This window comes from Pseudophryne corroboree, chromosome 2 (genome assembly GCF_028390025.1).
Source record: "Pseudophryne corroboree isolate aPseCor3 chromosome 2, aPseCor3.hap2, whole genome shotgun sequence".
Taxonomy (NCBI): domain Eukaryota; kingdom Metazoa; phylum Chordata; class Amphibia; order Anura; family Myobatrachidae; genus Pseudophryne; species Pseudophryne corroboree.
In genome coordinates, this window is record NC_086445.1 from 539,542,545 (window position 1) to 539,559,023 (window position 16,479).

General features: G+C 46.3%; 1 protein-coding gene across 1 annotated transcript in view; it reads left to right on the top strand.

The window, feature by feature from the left end:
• LCK (LCK proto-oncogene, Src family tyrosine kinase) overlaps positions 1 to 16,479 on the top strand; it is a 130,815-nt gene that overhangs the window by 31,761 nt on the left and 82,575 nt on the right. The window contains exon 3 of the mRNA XM_063954268.1: positions 5,964 to 6,039. Within this exon, the coding sequence (XP_063810338.1) occupies positions 5,964 to 6,039 (76 nt within the window). The remainder of the gene's footprint in view (positions 1 to 5,963; positions 6,040 to 16,479) is intronic.

Sequence of the window (16,479 nt, forward strand, 5' to 3'; positions counted from 1 at the left end):
TTGACTCTTTGCCCCCTCTAATGCTGGGAGGCAGGGCGTGTCCACTGAGGCCCATGGTTGGTATTCTCAGGCATTCTGCAGTGTTACTGGATGCAGGGAGAGAGGCGGGCCCTAGGAGGACTGGTTGGACTCTATAGTGGCTGCACTTCCTGCACCCATGATAGCTACACTTAGGATATGCACTCTGATGAGTATTCAACTTCTGTCAGCTGTTCAGTACATTTACAAACTGGAGAAGAAAAATGTATTAAAGTTGGACATACACTTGCAGATAAAATGCCTGTCAGACCGACAGGCATTTTATCTGGCAGCCTGCCACCCTACAGTTACAGACTCTCCAACATGACCCGGCCCACTTGGTACAAAATGCTCTGTTCCTGGACTTCCCTCTTAATTTATGATTTCCATCACCTGTGTTGAACTAGTTAAATGATAAGAAAGCTGTTTCTTCACAGGTGATGGCAATCATAAATTAAGAGGGAAGTCCAGAAACAGAGCATTTTGTACCTAGTGGGGCGGGTCATGTTGGAGGGTATGCAGTTATTGTGGCCATAGACTGTGAGATCCCTCACAGAGTATTGCACCCGATATCTGCGCTCCTCCCTTTAAGGAGGAGACATTTCCATGTAACCTTCTGTGATACCCACGTTTGGGGTACCCATGCTGCATACCATTGCAGCCCTAAAATGGCAGCCAATGCTGCCTGAATGACTGATTAAGGGAAGCACTGTAAGGGCTAAGTCCCTTACCTGGTTGCCTAGCAGCGGCCCGGGGAGGGAGAAGAGCAGTGTGGCATTAGGACCCAGGACAGTCCGTAGGTTTTCCTGAGAGCGGGAATCCCAGGAAGCAGTATGATTGGAGGAGCAGAGGCGCAAAAGAGGAGGAGGAGGAGCTCACCGGGAGGAGGAGAACAGACAGGACCCGTGGCTGGAGCTGAGCCGCCGCGTGTAGAGAGAGAGTGCCGCGGCTAGACGGAAGTGCAGTGCGGCCAGCGGCAGCCGTAGATACTGAGCAGCATCACGTGGGAGCGGGGAGACGCGGCTGGGAGTATCGGGACCTGTGTGGCTGAGGAGAGCGGCATTGTGTAAGAAGAGGGAGCCGCTGCGTGAGTAAAGGGAAGAGATGCGGCTGGCCACAGCGGGAAGCAGCCAGCTACTGCTGTACGAGTAGACAGTAGAGCTGAAGTTCCCCCAGCAGCCCTGAGGTAAAGACACTGCAGCAGTGCCGTAACTAGCTATTTTGGCGCTCTGTGCAAGAAACAGCATCAGCGCCCCCCCACGAAATATAAAACATGACCAATCCTCGCCGTAGGTGGACGCCAAAATTATAGGGGCGTGGCTTCATGGGGAAGGTGTATGACCACATAGCTCCCTTTTACACAGTACGTCAGGTAGAGTCCCTTTATACACATTAGGCAGGTAGAGTCCCCCCTTTGACTCCTTATGTCAGGTAGAGTCCCCCTTTTACACAGTACAGCAGGCAGAGTCCCCTTTTTACACATTAGGCGGCAGAGTCCCCCTTTTTACACATCAGGCAGCAGAGTCCTCCTTTATGACATATTACAGAGAGAGAGTGTGTGTGTGTGTGTTTCGCACACCTGTTCAGGCGATATGGCATCCAGAACTACCAGGCGCAGTACAATCAGTCCCTCTCCACAGCTGACGCGGCGCAGACCATCATGTACAGGCGCTCCACTGTTGACGCGGCGGCGGGGCTTATAGGCGGCATCACTACACGCAGCGGCTGCTCCTGTACGGGTGCACGCTGCTGAAGGACCGCTTACTCTCCATATCAACGGTGGCAGCGGGGTTCACAGGCGGCATCACTACACGTACACGCAGCGGATGCTCCTGTACGGGTGAACGCTACTGAAGGGCCGCTCACCCTCCATATCAACGGCAGCGGGGCTCACAGGCAGCATCACTACATGCAGCGGCTACTCGTGTACGGGTGCACGCTGCTGAAGGACCGCTCACTCTCCATATCAAGGGTGGCGGGACTCACTGGCGACATCACTACACGCAGTGGCTGCTCGTGTACGGGTGCACGCTGGTGAAGGACGGCTCACTCTCCAGGGATCACAGGTGGAATTACAGCACAACGGGCTGTGTGGCCACCGCTCCACTTCCCATACACAGGCAGCGGCTGGCCACAGGCATCGGCGTACAGCCGAAATTTCAATACTCTCTCACTGAATACATGGCCGTACAAGGGGATGTGCAGCCAGATGGTGCGCCTCCACTGCAGTTGCGCTGTGGGCAAGGCACCATCGGCACACACCTAGTTACGGCTTTGCACTGCAGAGACCACAGAGAGAGAGAGAGGGGATTAGAGAAGAGGGCTTCCGGCAGTTGGTACCCTTGGGAAGCTGTGACTGCAGCCACGCGAACGAAGCTACCAGCTCCTACTTCACCCTTGTCCCCAGTGCCCTATGTGGTGGGGTCTGTTACTACCAGAGTCCCCTTTGCGTGGAGAGACAGCCTTATCCCTTGATACCCCAATCAGAGACTGTTTAGATGCAGAGTGGCCACAAAAGAAAAGGATTCTGATGGGAACTGTGCAATTGGGCCTGAGTGTGCCTTAATTAGTGTCTCTGCTGTGACATTCTACCTAATTTCTAGCCGGATGCTTGCCATGCGAGACCACATGTTTGGTTGGATACCGCATCCAGAGTAGCTTTACCTCGTCTGATTTCTTTATGAACATAAAGGCACGTGGCTCTGTTAATTGACTTACCGTTTCCGTGGATACAAATACCGTTAGCTCCCAGTTATTCTGTGTTATATTTCAAATTACCCTACTGCACGCCTTCCTACAAATACTCATCTGGTGTTCATTGATATTATCCTAGGAATTCACTGTTAAGGTGCAAGTTTGTTCCCAATCATAAACGCTGATATTAAACGGATATCAAAGCGCAGGAACTGAACGTTATTATTTAGTGCACAGCACTAACCTGTAGACAGTTCAGATATTGTGCCAGTTTAGTGCCAAGACACAACTTGCCGTAGAATTACCAGGAGCAGACAATTGTACTTTAGCATTTAAATGTTTTGCTGTTGCACATGACTTATGCAAATAGCTGAGGCTATGCGACTGATGTTTGCCATTTATTGAATGCCTTATTACTGAGATTTGTTGTGCTGGTATTTGCTGGGTGTGCTTCACTTAAATCACAATTGGCCTTTTAGCAGTGACCCACTATCTCTTTCACAAAAAAACTTGTTGTCACCATCAATTTGTGTTTTCCTTTATCTGGGTGGTCCTTCTTGGGGTGTCCATCCTTCTGCCACAGGCTCCTGCGGAAGAAGCCGCGAGAGGTCCTGAACCAGCAAGCGTCATCTGGAGAAAACAGGTACCCCATCATCGGGGTGACATTACAACTAAAAATGTAAAACCTTGCTGGCCTGGTACTAGGTATATATAACTGCAGTCACTGTGTATGGTGCATCCAGTGCCGTAACTAGACATTTTAGCGCTGTGTGCAAGAAACAGCCTCGGCGCCCCCTCTATGCAAAACGGGCGCGTGGCTTCATGGGGAAGGGGTGTGGCCACAAAATAATACCAATTCATATTACTGTGCACAGTAGTCTCTATTATTCAAATTACGCCACACAGTAGCGCCACTACACCAGGTAGAGCCCCTTTTACATATTATGGCAGACAGATTCACCTTTTAACACATTACGGCAGACAGCGTTCCCTTTTTACATAATACGGCAGACTGCGTCCCCATATTACACATTACGGCAGACTGCGTCCTCTTTTTACACATTACGGCAGACAGCGTCCCCTTATTACACATTACGGCATATTGCGTCCCCTTATTACACATTACGGCAGACAGCGTCCCCATATTACACATTACGGCAGACAGCATCCCCCTTTTTACACATAACGGCAGACAGCGTCCCCTGTTTTACACATTACGGCAGACAGCGTCCCGTTTTACACATTACGGCTGACAGCGTCCCGTTTTACACATTACGGCAGACAGCGTCCCCTGTTTTACACATTACGGCAGACAGCTTCCCCATATTACACATTATGGCAGTCCCTACACACACACGCACAGCCTGTCACCTACAGTCACACCACACACACACACACACACACACACGCACACAGAACTCCCCCCCCCCCCCTCCCCTCGTGCCAACTTTACCTCAAGGAGAGGCGCTGTAGCAGAGATGGATGCAGAGTCAGACAGACCAAACAGTAAAGTCGGGGGCGTGGCCTAATCGCGGAGCCGTGGCCACGCCCCCTTTCAGCACAGACAGACGGCCTGGGAGACAAGGAGGCACAGGACTACGAGGCTGAAGTTAGCTTCACAGGACCGGACATACGGCAATCACACCCAGTGTCCTGCTCCGCCGCTGCAGCTACAGTGCTTCTGCAGACGAGCACTAAGCAGCGGGAGCCCACAGGTGTTGCCGGCGGTCCTGCGCCCTCGGTGCACATGCGCTGTGTGCCAGGCACCGCCGGCACATACCTAGTTACGGCACTGGGTGCATCACACTTACTCTCCTCCGACTGGTCATGGGTAAGGCACAGGTACCAGTGGGTCCCCTGAATAATCAGGTGTTTAATTACAGTTGCATTGTGGGAGAAGACTACAGGTGCCAGTGCAGCACAGAAAGAATTGGGCACCAGGCCATCTCATAAAACAGCATAAACAGTTTATTAAACATAAAAGCAGGGACATTGCAGGAATAACTTCTGAACACTCTCCTCCAGCACAAAGCATAATGGTTACATCAGGTCACATATCACGCCAACTCCTCCAGGACATTCTGGGACCAGTAGTGCTACACATCACAGGTTACAGTCTCTCTCATCCATAACGAGGACTCTTGTCAATGGGGGGTTCCTAAACATGCTGCGTGGCTTCCAACCACTCACCCAGATAAGTCCTCTCCTGAGACCCACACCTGGCACACTCTTCTAGGGCACCCCTAAAAATGGGCATCACCCCCTCACTGGACCCTGGGTACTGCTGCTCTCACACTGCGGTCTCACCCTCTGTCTGGTGCCCTGCTGTGACTGGCAGCACTCCCCACATGTTCTGTGCAGGGCTCTCACTGAGGCTGCATTCTCCTCAGATTACCCTGCAGGAATGGGCTCCATTCACAGCAACCCACAGGTGCTGCTGCTCTCTCCATATAAAGGATGCAGCTCATGGCAGCTGTTCCCAAAGCCGGGGACCACGGGAACGACGCTTGTCCGTCCCATGGCCCCAGCAATTCTCCTGCTTCTCCTAGTTTCCACACAACTCTTTTGCTCTTTTCTAGCTTTCACTTCCTGTCCCCCCTCCTGCATGAGGCTTGCTGTGAAAACTGGCTGAGCTCCAAACCTCCCCCAATCAGTGCACAGGACATAGCCCTTGCTATGCATGATAAAGCTAAATAACTATTAACTCTTGCATTACCTGTTAACCCTTGCAGTTCCAGGGTATTATACTTCACTGTGAAGGAACAGGGGAAATGTCCGTTGGTTGGCCCTGGCAGTGCATACACTGCCCAATGCGACAAACTTTTGACTTAAATATTGAATCGTACAGACTTGCTGGACAATCCGGCATGCCCAACCAATGGATATTTTTTGGATCGTTTGCTCGGATATACTGTACAATTATCTGGTGGCTCCGACAATTTTAGAAAATTGTAGCATGTGTGCCTAGTGTAAGTATACTCACTCTTCAATGCCTGCAAGTTCTCAGTCACAATGCTCACTGAGTATAAGTACGACTTCTGCTGTTTCCTTTATAAAGGCAACTGATTAGAATATTAGACATGGAAAAAAGGTGACATGAATCTTGAAAGCATGTATCTTTAGCAGACACCTTCTGAAAACGAAAGATGATATTCCAATATATGACCTTACCTATAGTTGTACAAGATACAAAAATAAAACAGTGATTGCAAATAATGCAAACTCATTTCTCACTTCTGTGTTTCTCTCAGATGATCTCACGGTATGATTTACAGGATCCACTGGTTTCATATATGTCACAAGCTCCTCCCAGTTCTCCTCTGCATGGTAAGGAAAAAGACAACTGGAAACATAACCTTAACATTATTATGCTGAGCTTTTAAACCCAATGAAATTGTGCCAGTAATTTCTTTCTGAGTAATGCGGTAAGCAGGGGTGAATTGGAAACTTAAGAGTGGTTCTGGAATATAAAAAATTATAAATGTGGCCTCATGTAGGCAGGACAAAATCAACAATAGGCAGTGATGACACAGAAGTAGGCTGGGTTAAAATAAAATGTACATTGAAGCAGTGCTCGAGGTTTCCTGTTATACAACGGTATGGCAAACCAGCACTTCAAGAACTGAATCCTTTTTTTTTTCTATTCAAGAGCCAGCAGTATTTCAAATTTAGCACTGTCTGACAGCCAATCTGAGCTCATGGACCGGCAGCCAATCAGGAGCTACCGCTTGTCTAAACTTGAAATACCGCCGTGCCCATGATTCTGGCTTGATTATTATTCCTTGTGCCTCTTCTTGTATTAGATGCTTGCCTGATCCCTAGGTTGCCATCCCTAGGTTGCTACCTGTTGGAAGACAGCAAGCCCAATTTGCTGCAGCTAGCTGTGCACCGTGTACCGGCGGGGCACCATCCAGAGGCGTAAGCTCTGAAGGAAGGGCACCTCTCCTCCCATTCTGTGACACCATGTGCCGCTATCTCTTCAGTGGCCAAATTCATCACTAGTCCCTGCACCTTACAAATCACACCCTTTTTATTATACTGTTGATACACATTTTACAAGTGTCACACCCAGGATTAGAAACCACAACATATTACATTGGAAGCAGACACCTTACTGATGAAGCTGTTTGCTCCTGTATAGGAAGTATGAGAATTCTAACTATATGAAGATACTTCTTTGACAATTACACATAACTTCATATAGTTAGTATTCTCATGCTTCCTCTACAGGAGCAAATAACTCCATCAGTAAAGTGTATGCTGTCAGTGTAACAGGTCATGGGTTCTAATTCCGGGCATGACTGCTAAGAAATGTGTGATTTAAAATAAAAGACAATGACATGTATATATACAGTATAAACATTTCTTTTTCTTCAGAACACTCCATAAAACACACACACACACACACACACACACACACACACACACACACACACACACACACACACACACACACACACACACACATATAAATAAGGGGGGGGGGCACCAATATTTATCTTGCCTCTGGGCAACTGAGGCGAACTTACACCACTGGTACCATCAGCTGCTGCTCTGTGCTTTGGAGCTGCACACTGAACTACTGGAGACTGGCAGGAAGCTTTGAGAGACCAGCGGCTGGGGCCCCTCCCGCAACTGGCATCTCCAACCCCAGCACCAGACAGCTGAGTGAGTGATAGGGGGCGCGCTGCCTGTATGTGACATCAGCTTGCTATTGTGTGCATTTCATTTATTTATTGCGGCAACCTTCTCTGTGTCAACACACTGCCTTGTCTGTGAATCCAAGTAAATTGCAGGGAATCATTACTGATCTGCCCGGATAGACGCAATGCTGCTTGCCTTCCCATTATGCCACATGTACAGTGTTTGTCATGTTAGTATTAGGTGTATACACAGTATGTCCACTGGCAGTGGTTACTAAGTGTAGAGTATGAAGGACACGCCCACTTTTGAGTGGCCATGGACACTTTTGCAAAGCAGCCACACAACAGTACACCCTTTACATTTTCCATACCCTCACTTCAGAGTTTCGACTTCGGCGACTGCATAGAAATGTAGAGAAAAAAAATCACATTGCGATGGCCTACCTCTACCCATAACTTAGAGCTTTCTAGTGACATTCAGTACAGTGAGCATTTCATTGACCAGCATAAAATACAGAAAGCATCATAGTGACTGCCACACAATACAGCATTCTAGTGACACACAATATAAAGAGCATCCAAGTGACCAATATACAAAACATGGATCATTCTAGCAAGTAGCAACTGAAATATAACATAGAAAGCATACTAGTGGATGATATGGGATGTTGTTAAATTGACGGGTGTCGTTGAGCGAAGTGAGCCCACAAGGGGAATTGCTAATGGGATTACGGCAGGTGGGCTGCCGCTGTCACTATACTGACAGCCGGCATCCTGTCTGCCGGTATATCATACCGGATCCCTGACATATAATACAGACAGCACCCTAATGGTTACCATACAATACAGACAGCATTCTAGTGTAAAGTACAGACTGCATCCATACTGACTGATATGCAATGCATACAGAGAGCATTTTAGTGTAAAATATGAGCAGCTTCCTAGTGACCACCTTAAAATTAGAGATAAGCGGGTTCGGTTCGTCGAGATCCGAACCCCCCGAACTTCACGTGGTTTATACGGGTCCGAGGCAGCCTCGGTTCTTCCCGCCTAACACGCAAAACCCGAACGGGGGGAAAAACGTCATCATCCCGCTGTCGGATTCTCGCGAGATTCAGATTCCATATAAAGAGCCGCCATTTTCACTTGTGCATTGTCGATTGAGCAGAGAGGACGTGGCTACGTTCTCTGCCTGGAAATCTTAATATCTGTGCTCAGTGTGGTGCATTGTGGTGACCACCAGTACTATATAGTAGTACAGTACAGTAGGCCATTGCTGTATCTTGCAGCTCTGTGTCAGACTCAGTTCTAGTATCCTGATCAGTGCTCAATATCTGTGCTGCATTGTGGTAACCAGTATATAGTAGTCAGGGCCGGTTCAAGGGCGCAGAGCGCCCCGGGCAGGAAAGGGGCGTGGCCTAATACAGGGGGGCGTGGTGAATCACGCCCCCTGTACATTGAAGCGCCGCTTGAATGCTGAGCGGTGCGCGATGACGTCATCGCGCACCGCACAGCAAAAGGTCCTCTCCACGAAGAGAAACTAGACGCTATGCGTCTAGTTCCCTTCGTGGAGAGGACCTTTGCTGTGCGGTGCGCGATGACGTCATCGCGCACCGCTCAGCAGTTACTCTCCACGAAGGGAAACTAGACGCATAGCGTCTAGTTCCCTTCACAGGAGGCGCCGAGGACGGGGACGGCAGCGGAGGCGGACGGGGGACACAGCGGGCAGCAGTGGCGGATCTTGCCACGGTGCGGCGCCCTCCGGATGGCGCCAGCGCCCTCCGGAAGGCGGCGCCCCGGGCAAAAGTCCTGCTTGCCCGTGGCAAGAACCGCCACTGATAGTAGTACAGTGCTGCATTGTGGTGATCACCAGTATATAGTAGTACAGTACATTAGGCCATTGCTGTATTTTGCAGCTCTGTGTCAGACTCAGTTCTAGTATCCTGATCAGTTCTCAATATCTGTGCTGCATTGTGGTGACTAGTATATAGTAGTACAGTGCTGCATTGTGGTGACCACCAGTATATAGTCGTACAGTACAGTTGGCCATTGCTGTATCTTGCAGCTCCATGCCAGACTCAGTTTTAGTATCCTGATCAGTGCTCAATATCTGTGCTGCATTGTGGTGACCAGTATATAGTAGTACAGTGCTGCATTGTGGTGACCACCAGTATATATTAGTACAGTACAGTAGTCCATTGCTGTATCTTGCAGCTCCATGTCAGACTCAGTTCTATTCTCCTGATCAGTGCTCAATATCTGTGCTGCATTGTGGTGACCAGTATATAGTAGTACAGTGCTGCATTGTGGTGACCACCAGTATATAGTAGTACAGTACAGTAGTCCATTGCTGTATCTTGCAGCTCCATGTCAGACTCAGTTCTATTCTCCTGATCAGTGCTCAATATCTGTGCTGCATTGAGGTGACCAGTATATAGTAGTACTGTGCTGCATTGTGGTGACCACCAGTGTATAACAGTACAGTACAGTAGTCCATTGCTGTATCTTCCAGCTCCGTGTCACTTCTAGTATCCTGAACAGTGCTTAATATCTGTGCTCAGTGTCAGTGCTGCATTGTGGTGACTAAAAGTCCAGTGTCTTGTGCTGCATCTTGCTGCTGTAGGGTGCTGTGGTAGTGTCCTGTCACTGTGCATAGGTCATCATGGAATAACTGCTGGTAATTCCATCTTCTACACTCCTGCAGAACATTGCACTCAAATAACTGCTGGTGAATATATACTTGTCTAGGTTTATTGAAAATGTGAGCTGTCGATTATCACTACTGATTGCACTGAAAGACTAATTGGCAAATTTGGTGTTAAGAATTACAGCATTGCTATAGGCATAAGGCATCTGCTTTTATATTAGATTGCTTATGCACATGATGGGTTGCTATTGATAAATTGGAATGTTATCTCCTGAGTATAGGCATGAGGGCATGACTGTTAAATCTCAGTTAGTTGGTTTTTAAGCTTGTTTTCTTTAAATTGTTTTATTACTGTCCATTGCTGGGGGAGGGTTCAGTGGAGTTTGGGTGTAATCAGTGTATTCACATGCTTGGCCCATTACTTAAAGAGCATCAGAAAGGCTTGGGCCGTAGGCTTGCTGGCCATTACTTCAAAGGACATTATTCAAAGGATAATTACAAGTTTAAACATAATTTTGACGTTAAACCGAAGGTAAACAGAAGGACAACAATCTATCCACAATCTGAACCACGAAAGGACAGCTTTCAAACATATTGTGTCCAATTCCTCTACACATCCAACTACTCCAGCCTGAGTAACCCATACTTATAACTTAAATCTGTGATAGGAACGCAACAAGATCTTTAAGAGCAACTACTCAAATTTATGTCTATAGCTTACCAAAAAATCTGAATTCTCAACTGTACCAATGTTATCTGACTTTTTACACTATGAAAAGACATCCCCAAACTGCTCACTACAGCTCTCTCTTATGCAGACTCATGTATGTCTTTTGATGTAATGATTGCCTTGTAATTGGCATTGCATGTGTGGGGAAGTTGCACAGTGAAACCTAGTTTATTATTTCATGTTCACTGGTGTTTACCACCTTTGATCATTTGACCATTGTGGTCAGGTGTACTATATCTTTACATTTAGTGAGGTGTAGTCATGGTGTACAGGACACAGTGTGATTCCTGATTAGTAATAAAAAAAATAAAAAAAAAAACCAAACACTGAGCAACATCCCCAAAAAGGTAATTTCAACTTTAAACTTGTCATTTATTTTGTACGGTCTGGACATGGCTACTAATAACAAATGCACAGACAAAATTCTTAAAGCTATGAGTGCAAATGCTAGGAGCTTGGGAGACAAAATTCCAGAACTAATTGCGATAATGACAAGGGATAACCTGGATTTTGTCACAATTACAGAGTCATGGTGCAATGAGAATCATGACTGGGACATAGCTATACCAGGATACAATTTATTTAGGAAGGATAGAATAGGAAGAATAGGAGGATGGGTAGCAATGTATGTGAAAAAAAGCATAAATGCTACTTCAATACAAAATATTGAAGACAAAACTGAGGCCCTTTGGGTCACCATAGAAACTGGGGAGAAGGAAATTATTCGCATTGGGGTGATCTATAGACCACCGGACATCACTAAAATGGCTTTAAAGGGAGAAGTCATAATCATGGGAGACTTTAATTTACCTGATGTAAATTGGGAGGGGTCTTTTGCAAGTTCAGCTACAAGTGGCAAATTTCTAAATTCCTTACAGGGAGCATCTCTCAAGCAATTGTAGAGGGAGCCCACTCGCAAAGACTCAATATTAGATTTAATTCTTACAAATGGTGATAGGATATCCGACATATATGTGGGTGAGCACCTGGGATCCAGTGATCATCAAGCAGTATGGTTTAGTATAAAGACAGGATCCAACTCCTGTCACACAAAAATAAAGGTGTTGGATTTTAGAAATGCTGACTTTGCAAAAAATGGGGAGATGTTTAAGTGATTCATTGGTGGACTGGAGGAACATGGAAGGACTGCAGGAGAGGTGGCAAAAACTGAAAAGTGCAATACTAAGGGCAACAGACCTTTGTATCAAAAGGGTTGGGAAAAACACCAGGAAGAGAAAGTCAGTGTGGTTCACAAAAGAAGTAGCAACTAGTGTGAAAGCAAAAAAGATGGCTTTTAGGAAATACAAACAGACTCAAAATAATAACGACAAAGAGGTGTATCTTGACAGACGGAAGGATGCTAAGAAAGTGATCAGACGTGCAAAGGCAGAAGCTGAGGAGAAAATGGCCCAGTCAGTAGATAAAGGGGGCAAAACTTTTTTTTAAGTATATAAGCAAAAGGAGAAAATCAAATGGAGGAATAATAAGACTTAAGACAGAGAGTGAGCATTTGGTGGAGGGAGACAAGGCAATAGCAGATCACCTAAATAATTATTTTTGCTCAGTATTTACTACAGAGGAAGGGATGGGCCACAGTTAAGTTGCAAGGACATTCATAAAAATAAGGCAGATGAAAGTACATTTACAGAGGAGAAGGTCCTAACAGAACTTTCAAAACTAAAAGTGGATAAATCAATGGGACCAGATGGGATACACCCAAGGATACTCAAAGAGCTAAAAGATGTGCTAGTTACACCTTTAACAGAATTATTTAACCAGTCACTAAATACAAGTGCTATTCCAGAGGATTGGAAAAGAGCAAATGTAGTTCCACTGCACAAAAGTGGAAGCAAGGAAGAAGCAAGTAACTACAGACCAGTAAGCCTTACATCAGTAGTAGGGAAAGTAATGGATAAACTATTAAAAGAAAGAGTTGTTGAATATCTTAAATCAAACAACTTACATGATCCAAAATAGCATGGATTTACTGGTGGGAGATCATGCCAAACAAATCTTATTGACTTTTTTGACTTTGTGACGAAAATAATAGATCAAGCGGGAGCTGTAGATGTAGCATATCTAGACTTTAGTAAGGCATTTGACACTGTCCCACATCACAGACTGCTAAATAAACTTGAAAGCGTGGGGGTGGATTATAAGGGTGTAGTACTGGTGACCGGCGGTCTCCTGACCGCCTGTCACCTTACCGACGCCGGGATCCTGGCAGCATACCGACGCCGGGATCCCGGCGGGGAGGGGCGAGTGCAGCAAGCCCCTTGCGGGCTCGGTGGCGACCTGCAGTCGCCACGGTTTCTATTCCCACTCTATGGGTGTCGTGGACATAGTCCCTGTTGGTCGGCATGCCGACCATCGGGATAGTGAGCCGTCGGGCTCACGGAGGAGGTCATGTGACTGTCGGTCAGCTGACCGGCGGTCACATGAATACCACCCGATTATAAAACGGTTAAATGGATAAGAACCTGGTTGCAGGATAGGAAACAGACAGTTGTAGTGAATGGAGTTCAATCTATGGAGGGAAATGTTACCAGTGGAGTACCCCAGGGATCTGTACTTGGTCCAGTTCTCTTTAATATCTTTGTTGGTGACATTGCAGATGGTATTGAAGGGAAGGTATGCCTTTTTGCAGATGATACAAAGATATGCAACAGGGTAGACACACCGGGAGGTGTAAAACAAATGATTGATGACCTAGGTAGGCTTGAGAAATGGTCAAGAACGTGGCAACTACAGTTTAATGCTAAAAAAATGCAAAATCATGCACTTTGGTCTCAAAAACCCAAAGGCTAAATATAGTATCAAGGGTACTATAATGAAAACTACTGAGGAGGAATGGGATTTAGGAGTCACTATTTCAAGTGACTTGAAGGCAGGAAAGCAATGCAACAAAGCAATGAGGAAGGCAAGTCAGATGCTTGGTTGCATAGGGAGAGGAATCAGTAGTAGGAAAAAAGAAGTGATAATGCCACTGTATAGGTCATTGGTGCGGCCCCATCTGGAATACTGTGTCCAGTTCTGGAGACCATGGGGGTCATTCCGAGTTGTTCGCTCATTGTCGATTTTTGTTATACTGCGATTAGTCGCTAACTGCGCATCCGCATGGTACGCAGAGCGCATGCGCTTAGTTATTTTACTATAAACTTAGCTGTTTTGCTGTAGCATCTGCAGTGCTTTTCAGTCGCACTGGTGTTCGGTAAATGATTGACAGGAAAGTGGCATTTCTGGGCGGCAACTCAGCGTTTTCCCGGCGTTTGCTAAAAAACGCAGGCGTGTCAGGAAAAAAACGCGGGAGTGTCTGGAGAAACGGGGGAGTAGCTGGCCGAACGTAGGGCGTGTTTGTGACGTCAAACCAGGAACGAAATGGACCGAGCTGATCACAGTGTAGGAGTAAGTCTCGAGCTACTCAGAAACTGCTAAAAAATTTCTATTCGCAATTCTGCTAACCTTTCGTTCTCAATTCTGCTAAGCTAAGATACACTCCCAGAGGGCGGCGGCCTAGCGTGTGCAATGCTGCTAAAATCAGCTAGCAAGCGAACAACTCGGAATGACCCCCTATATCTCCAGAAAGATATAAATACATTAGAGAGTGTACAAAGAAGGGCAACTAAAATGGTGCATGGACTACATCACAAAACTTACCTGGAAAGACTGAAAGATCTTAACATGTATAGTTTGGAGGAGAGAAGGGAAAGGGGGGACATGATAGAAACTTTCAAATATATCAAGGGTCTTAACAAAGTTCAGGAGGGAAACATTCTTCAAAGGAAGAGAAGTATTAGAACTCGAGGACATACACTGAGACTGGAGGGGGGGAGGTTCAGGGGAAATTTAAGGAAAAATTACTTCACGGAAAGGATAGTGGATAAGTGGAATAGCCTCCCATCAGAGGTGGTAGAGGCTAAGACTGTAGAGCAATTTAAACATGCTTGGGATAGGCATATGAATATCCTTACAAAGAATTAAGGTTCAAAAAGGGTTGAGATTGCCTAAAGGATAAAAAAAAAAAAGGGGCAGACTAGATGGGCCAAGTGGTTCTTATCTGCCATCAAATTCTATGTTTCTATGTTTCTATCATCATTCCAGTCACAGTGGTATCTGGTATCTATCTAGTGGTATCTAATTCCAGACATTACTGCCGTCTAATTCCAGATATATTACTGACATATAATTCTACACATTAAAAAATGGAGAACAAAAATGTGGAGGGTAAAATAGGGAAAGGTCAAGATCCACTTCCACCTAGTGCTGAAGCTGCTGCCACTAGTCATGGCAGAGACGATGAAATGCCATCAACGTCTTCTGCCAAGGTCGATGCCCAATGTCATAGTAGAGAGCACGTAAAATCCAAAAAACAAAAGTTCAGTAAAATGACCCAAAAATCTAAATGAAAAGCGTCTGAGGAGAAGCGTAAACTTACCATTATGCCATTTATGACACGGAGTGGCAAGGAACGGCTAAGGCCCTCTCCTATGTTCCTCATGACTAGTGGGTCAGCTTCACATGAGGATGGAAGCACTCATCCTCCCGCTAGAAAAATGAAAAGAGTTAAGCTGGCAAAAGCACAGCAAATAATTGTGTTTTTCTAAATTACAAATCCCCAAGGAGAGTCCAATTGTGTCGGTTGCGATGCCTGACCTTCCCAACACTGGATGGGAAGAGGTGCTTGCTTCATTTTCTCCCGCCACTGGAGCTGCCAGGAAAAGGATAACATTTCCAAAACCACCCGCTGGCGGTGATGCAGGGCAGTCAGGAGCGATAGCTGACATCTGGTCCGGACTGAAGTACCTGCCAACGATTACTGACATGTCGTCTACTGTCACTGCATATGATTCTGTCATCATTGAAAGAATGGTGGAGTATTATATGAGTGACAGCATCACTGTAGGCATGTCAGACAGTCTGTACGTATACTGGCAGGAAAAAGAGGCAATTTGGAGGCCCTTGCACAAACTGGCTTTATTTTACCTAAGTTGCCCCCCCTCCAGTGTGTACTCCAAAAGAGTGTTTAGTGCAGCCGGTAACCTTGTCAGCGATCGGCGTAGGAGATTACTTCCAGAAAATGTGGAGAAGATGATGTTCATCAAAATGAATTATAATCAATTCCTCCGTGGAGACATTCACCAGCAATTGCCTCCAGAAAGCACACAGGGAGCTGTGATGGTGGATTCCAGTGGAGACGATTTAATAATCTGTGAGGAGGGGGATGTACAAAGTGAAAGGGGTGAGGAATCGGACGATGAGGAGGAGGTGGACATCTTGCCTCTGTAGAGCCTGTTTGTGCAAGGAGAGATTGATTGCTTCTTTTTTGGTGGGGGCCCAAACCAACCAGTCATTTCAGTCACAGTCGTGTGGCAGACCCTGTCGCTGAAATGATGGGTTTGTTAAAGTGTGCATGTCCTGTTTATACAACATAAGGGTGGGTGGGAGGGCCCAAGGACAATTCCATCATACACCTCTTTTTTTTTTTTATTATTATCTTTGCATCATGTGTTGTTTGGGGCCAATTTTTTTAAGTGCCATCCTGGCTGACACTGCAGTGCCACTCCTAGATGGGCCAGGTGTTTGTGCCGGCCACTTGGGTCGCTAAGCTTAGTCATCCAATGACCTCGGTGCAAATTTTAGGACTAAAAATAATATTGTGAGGTGTGAGGTGTTCAGAATAGACTGGAAATGAGTGGAAATTATGGTTATTGAGCTTAATAATACTATGGGATCAAAATTACCCCGAA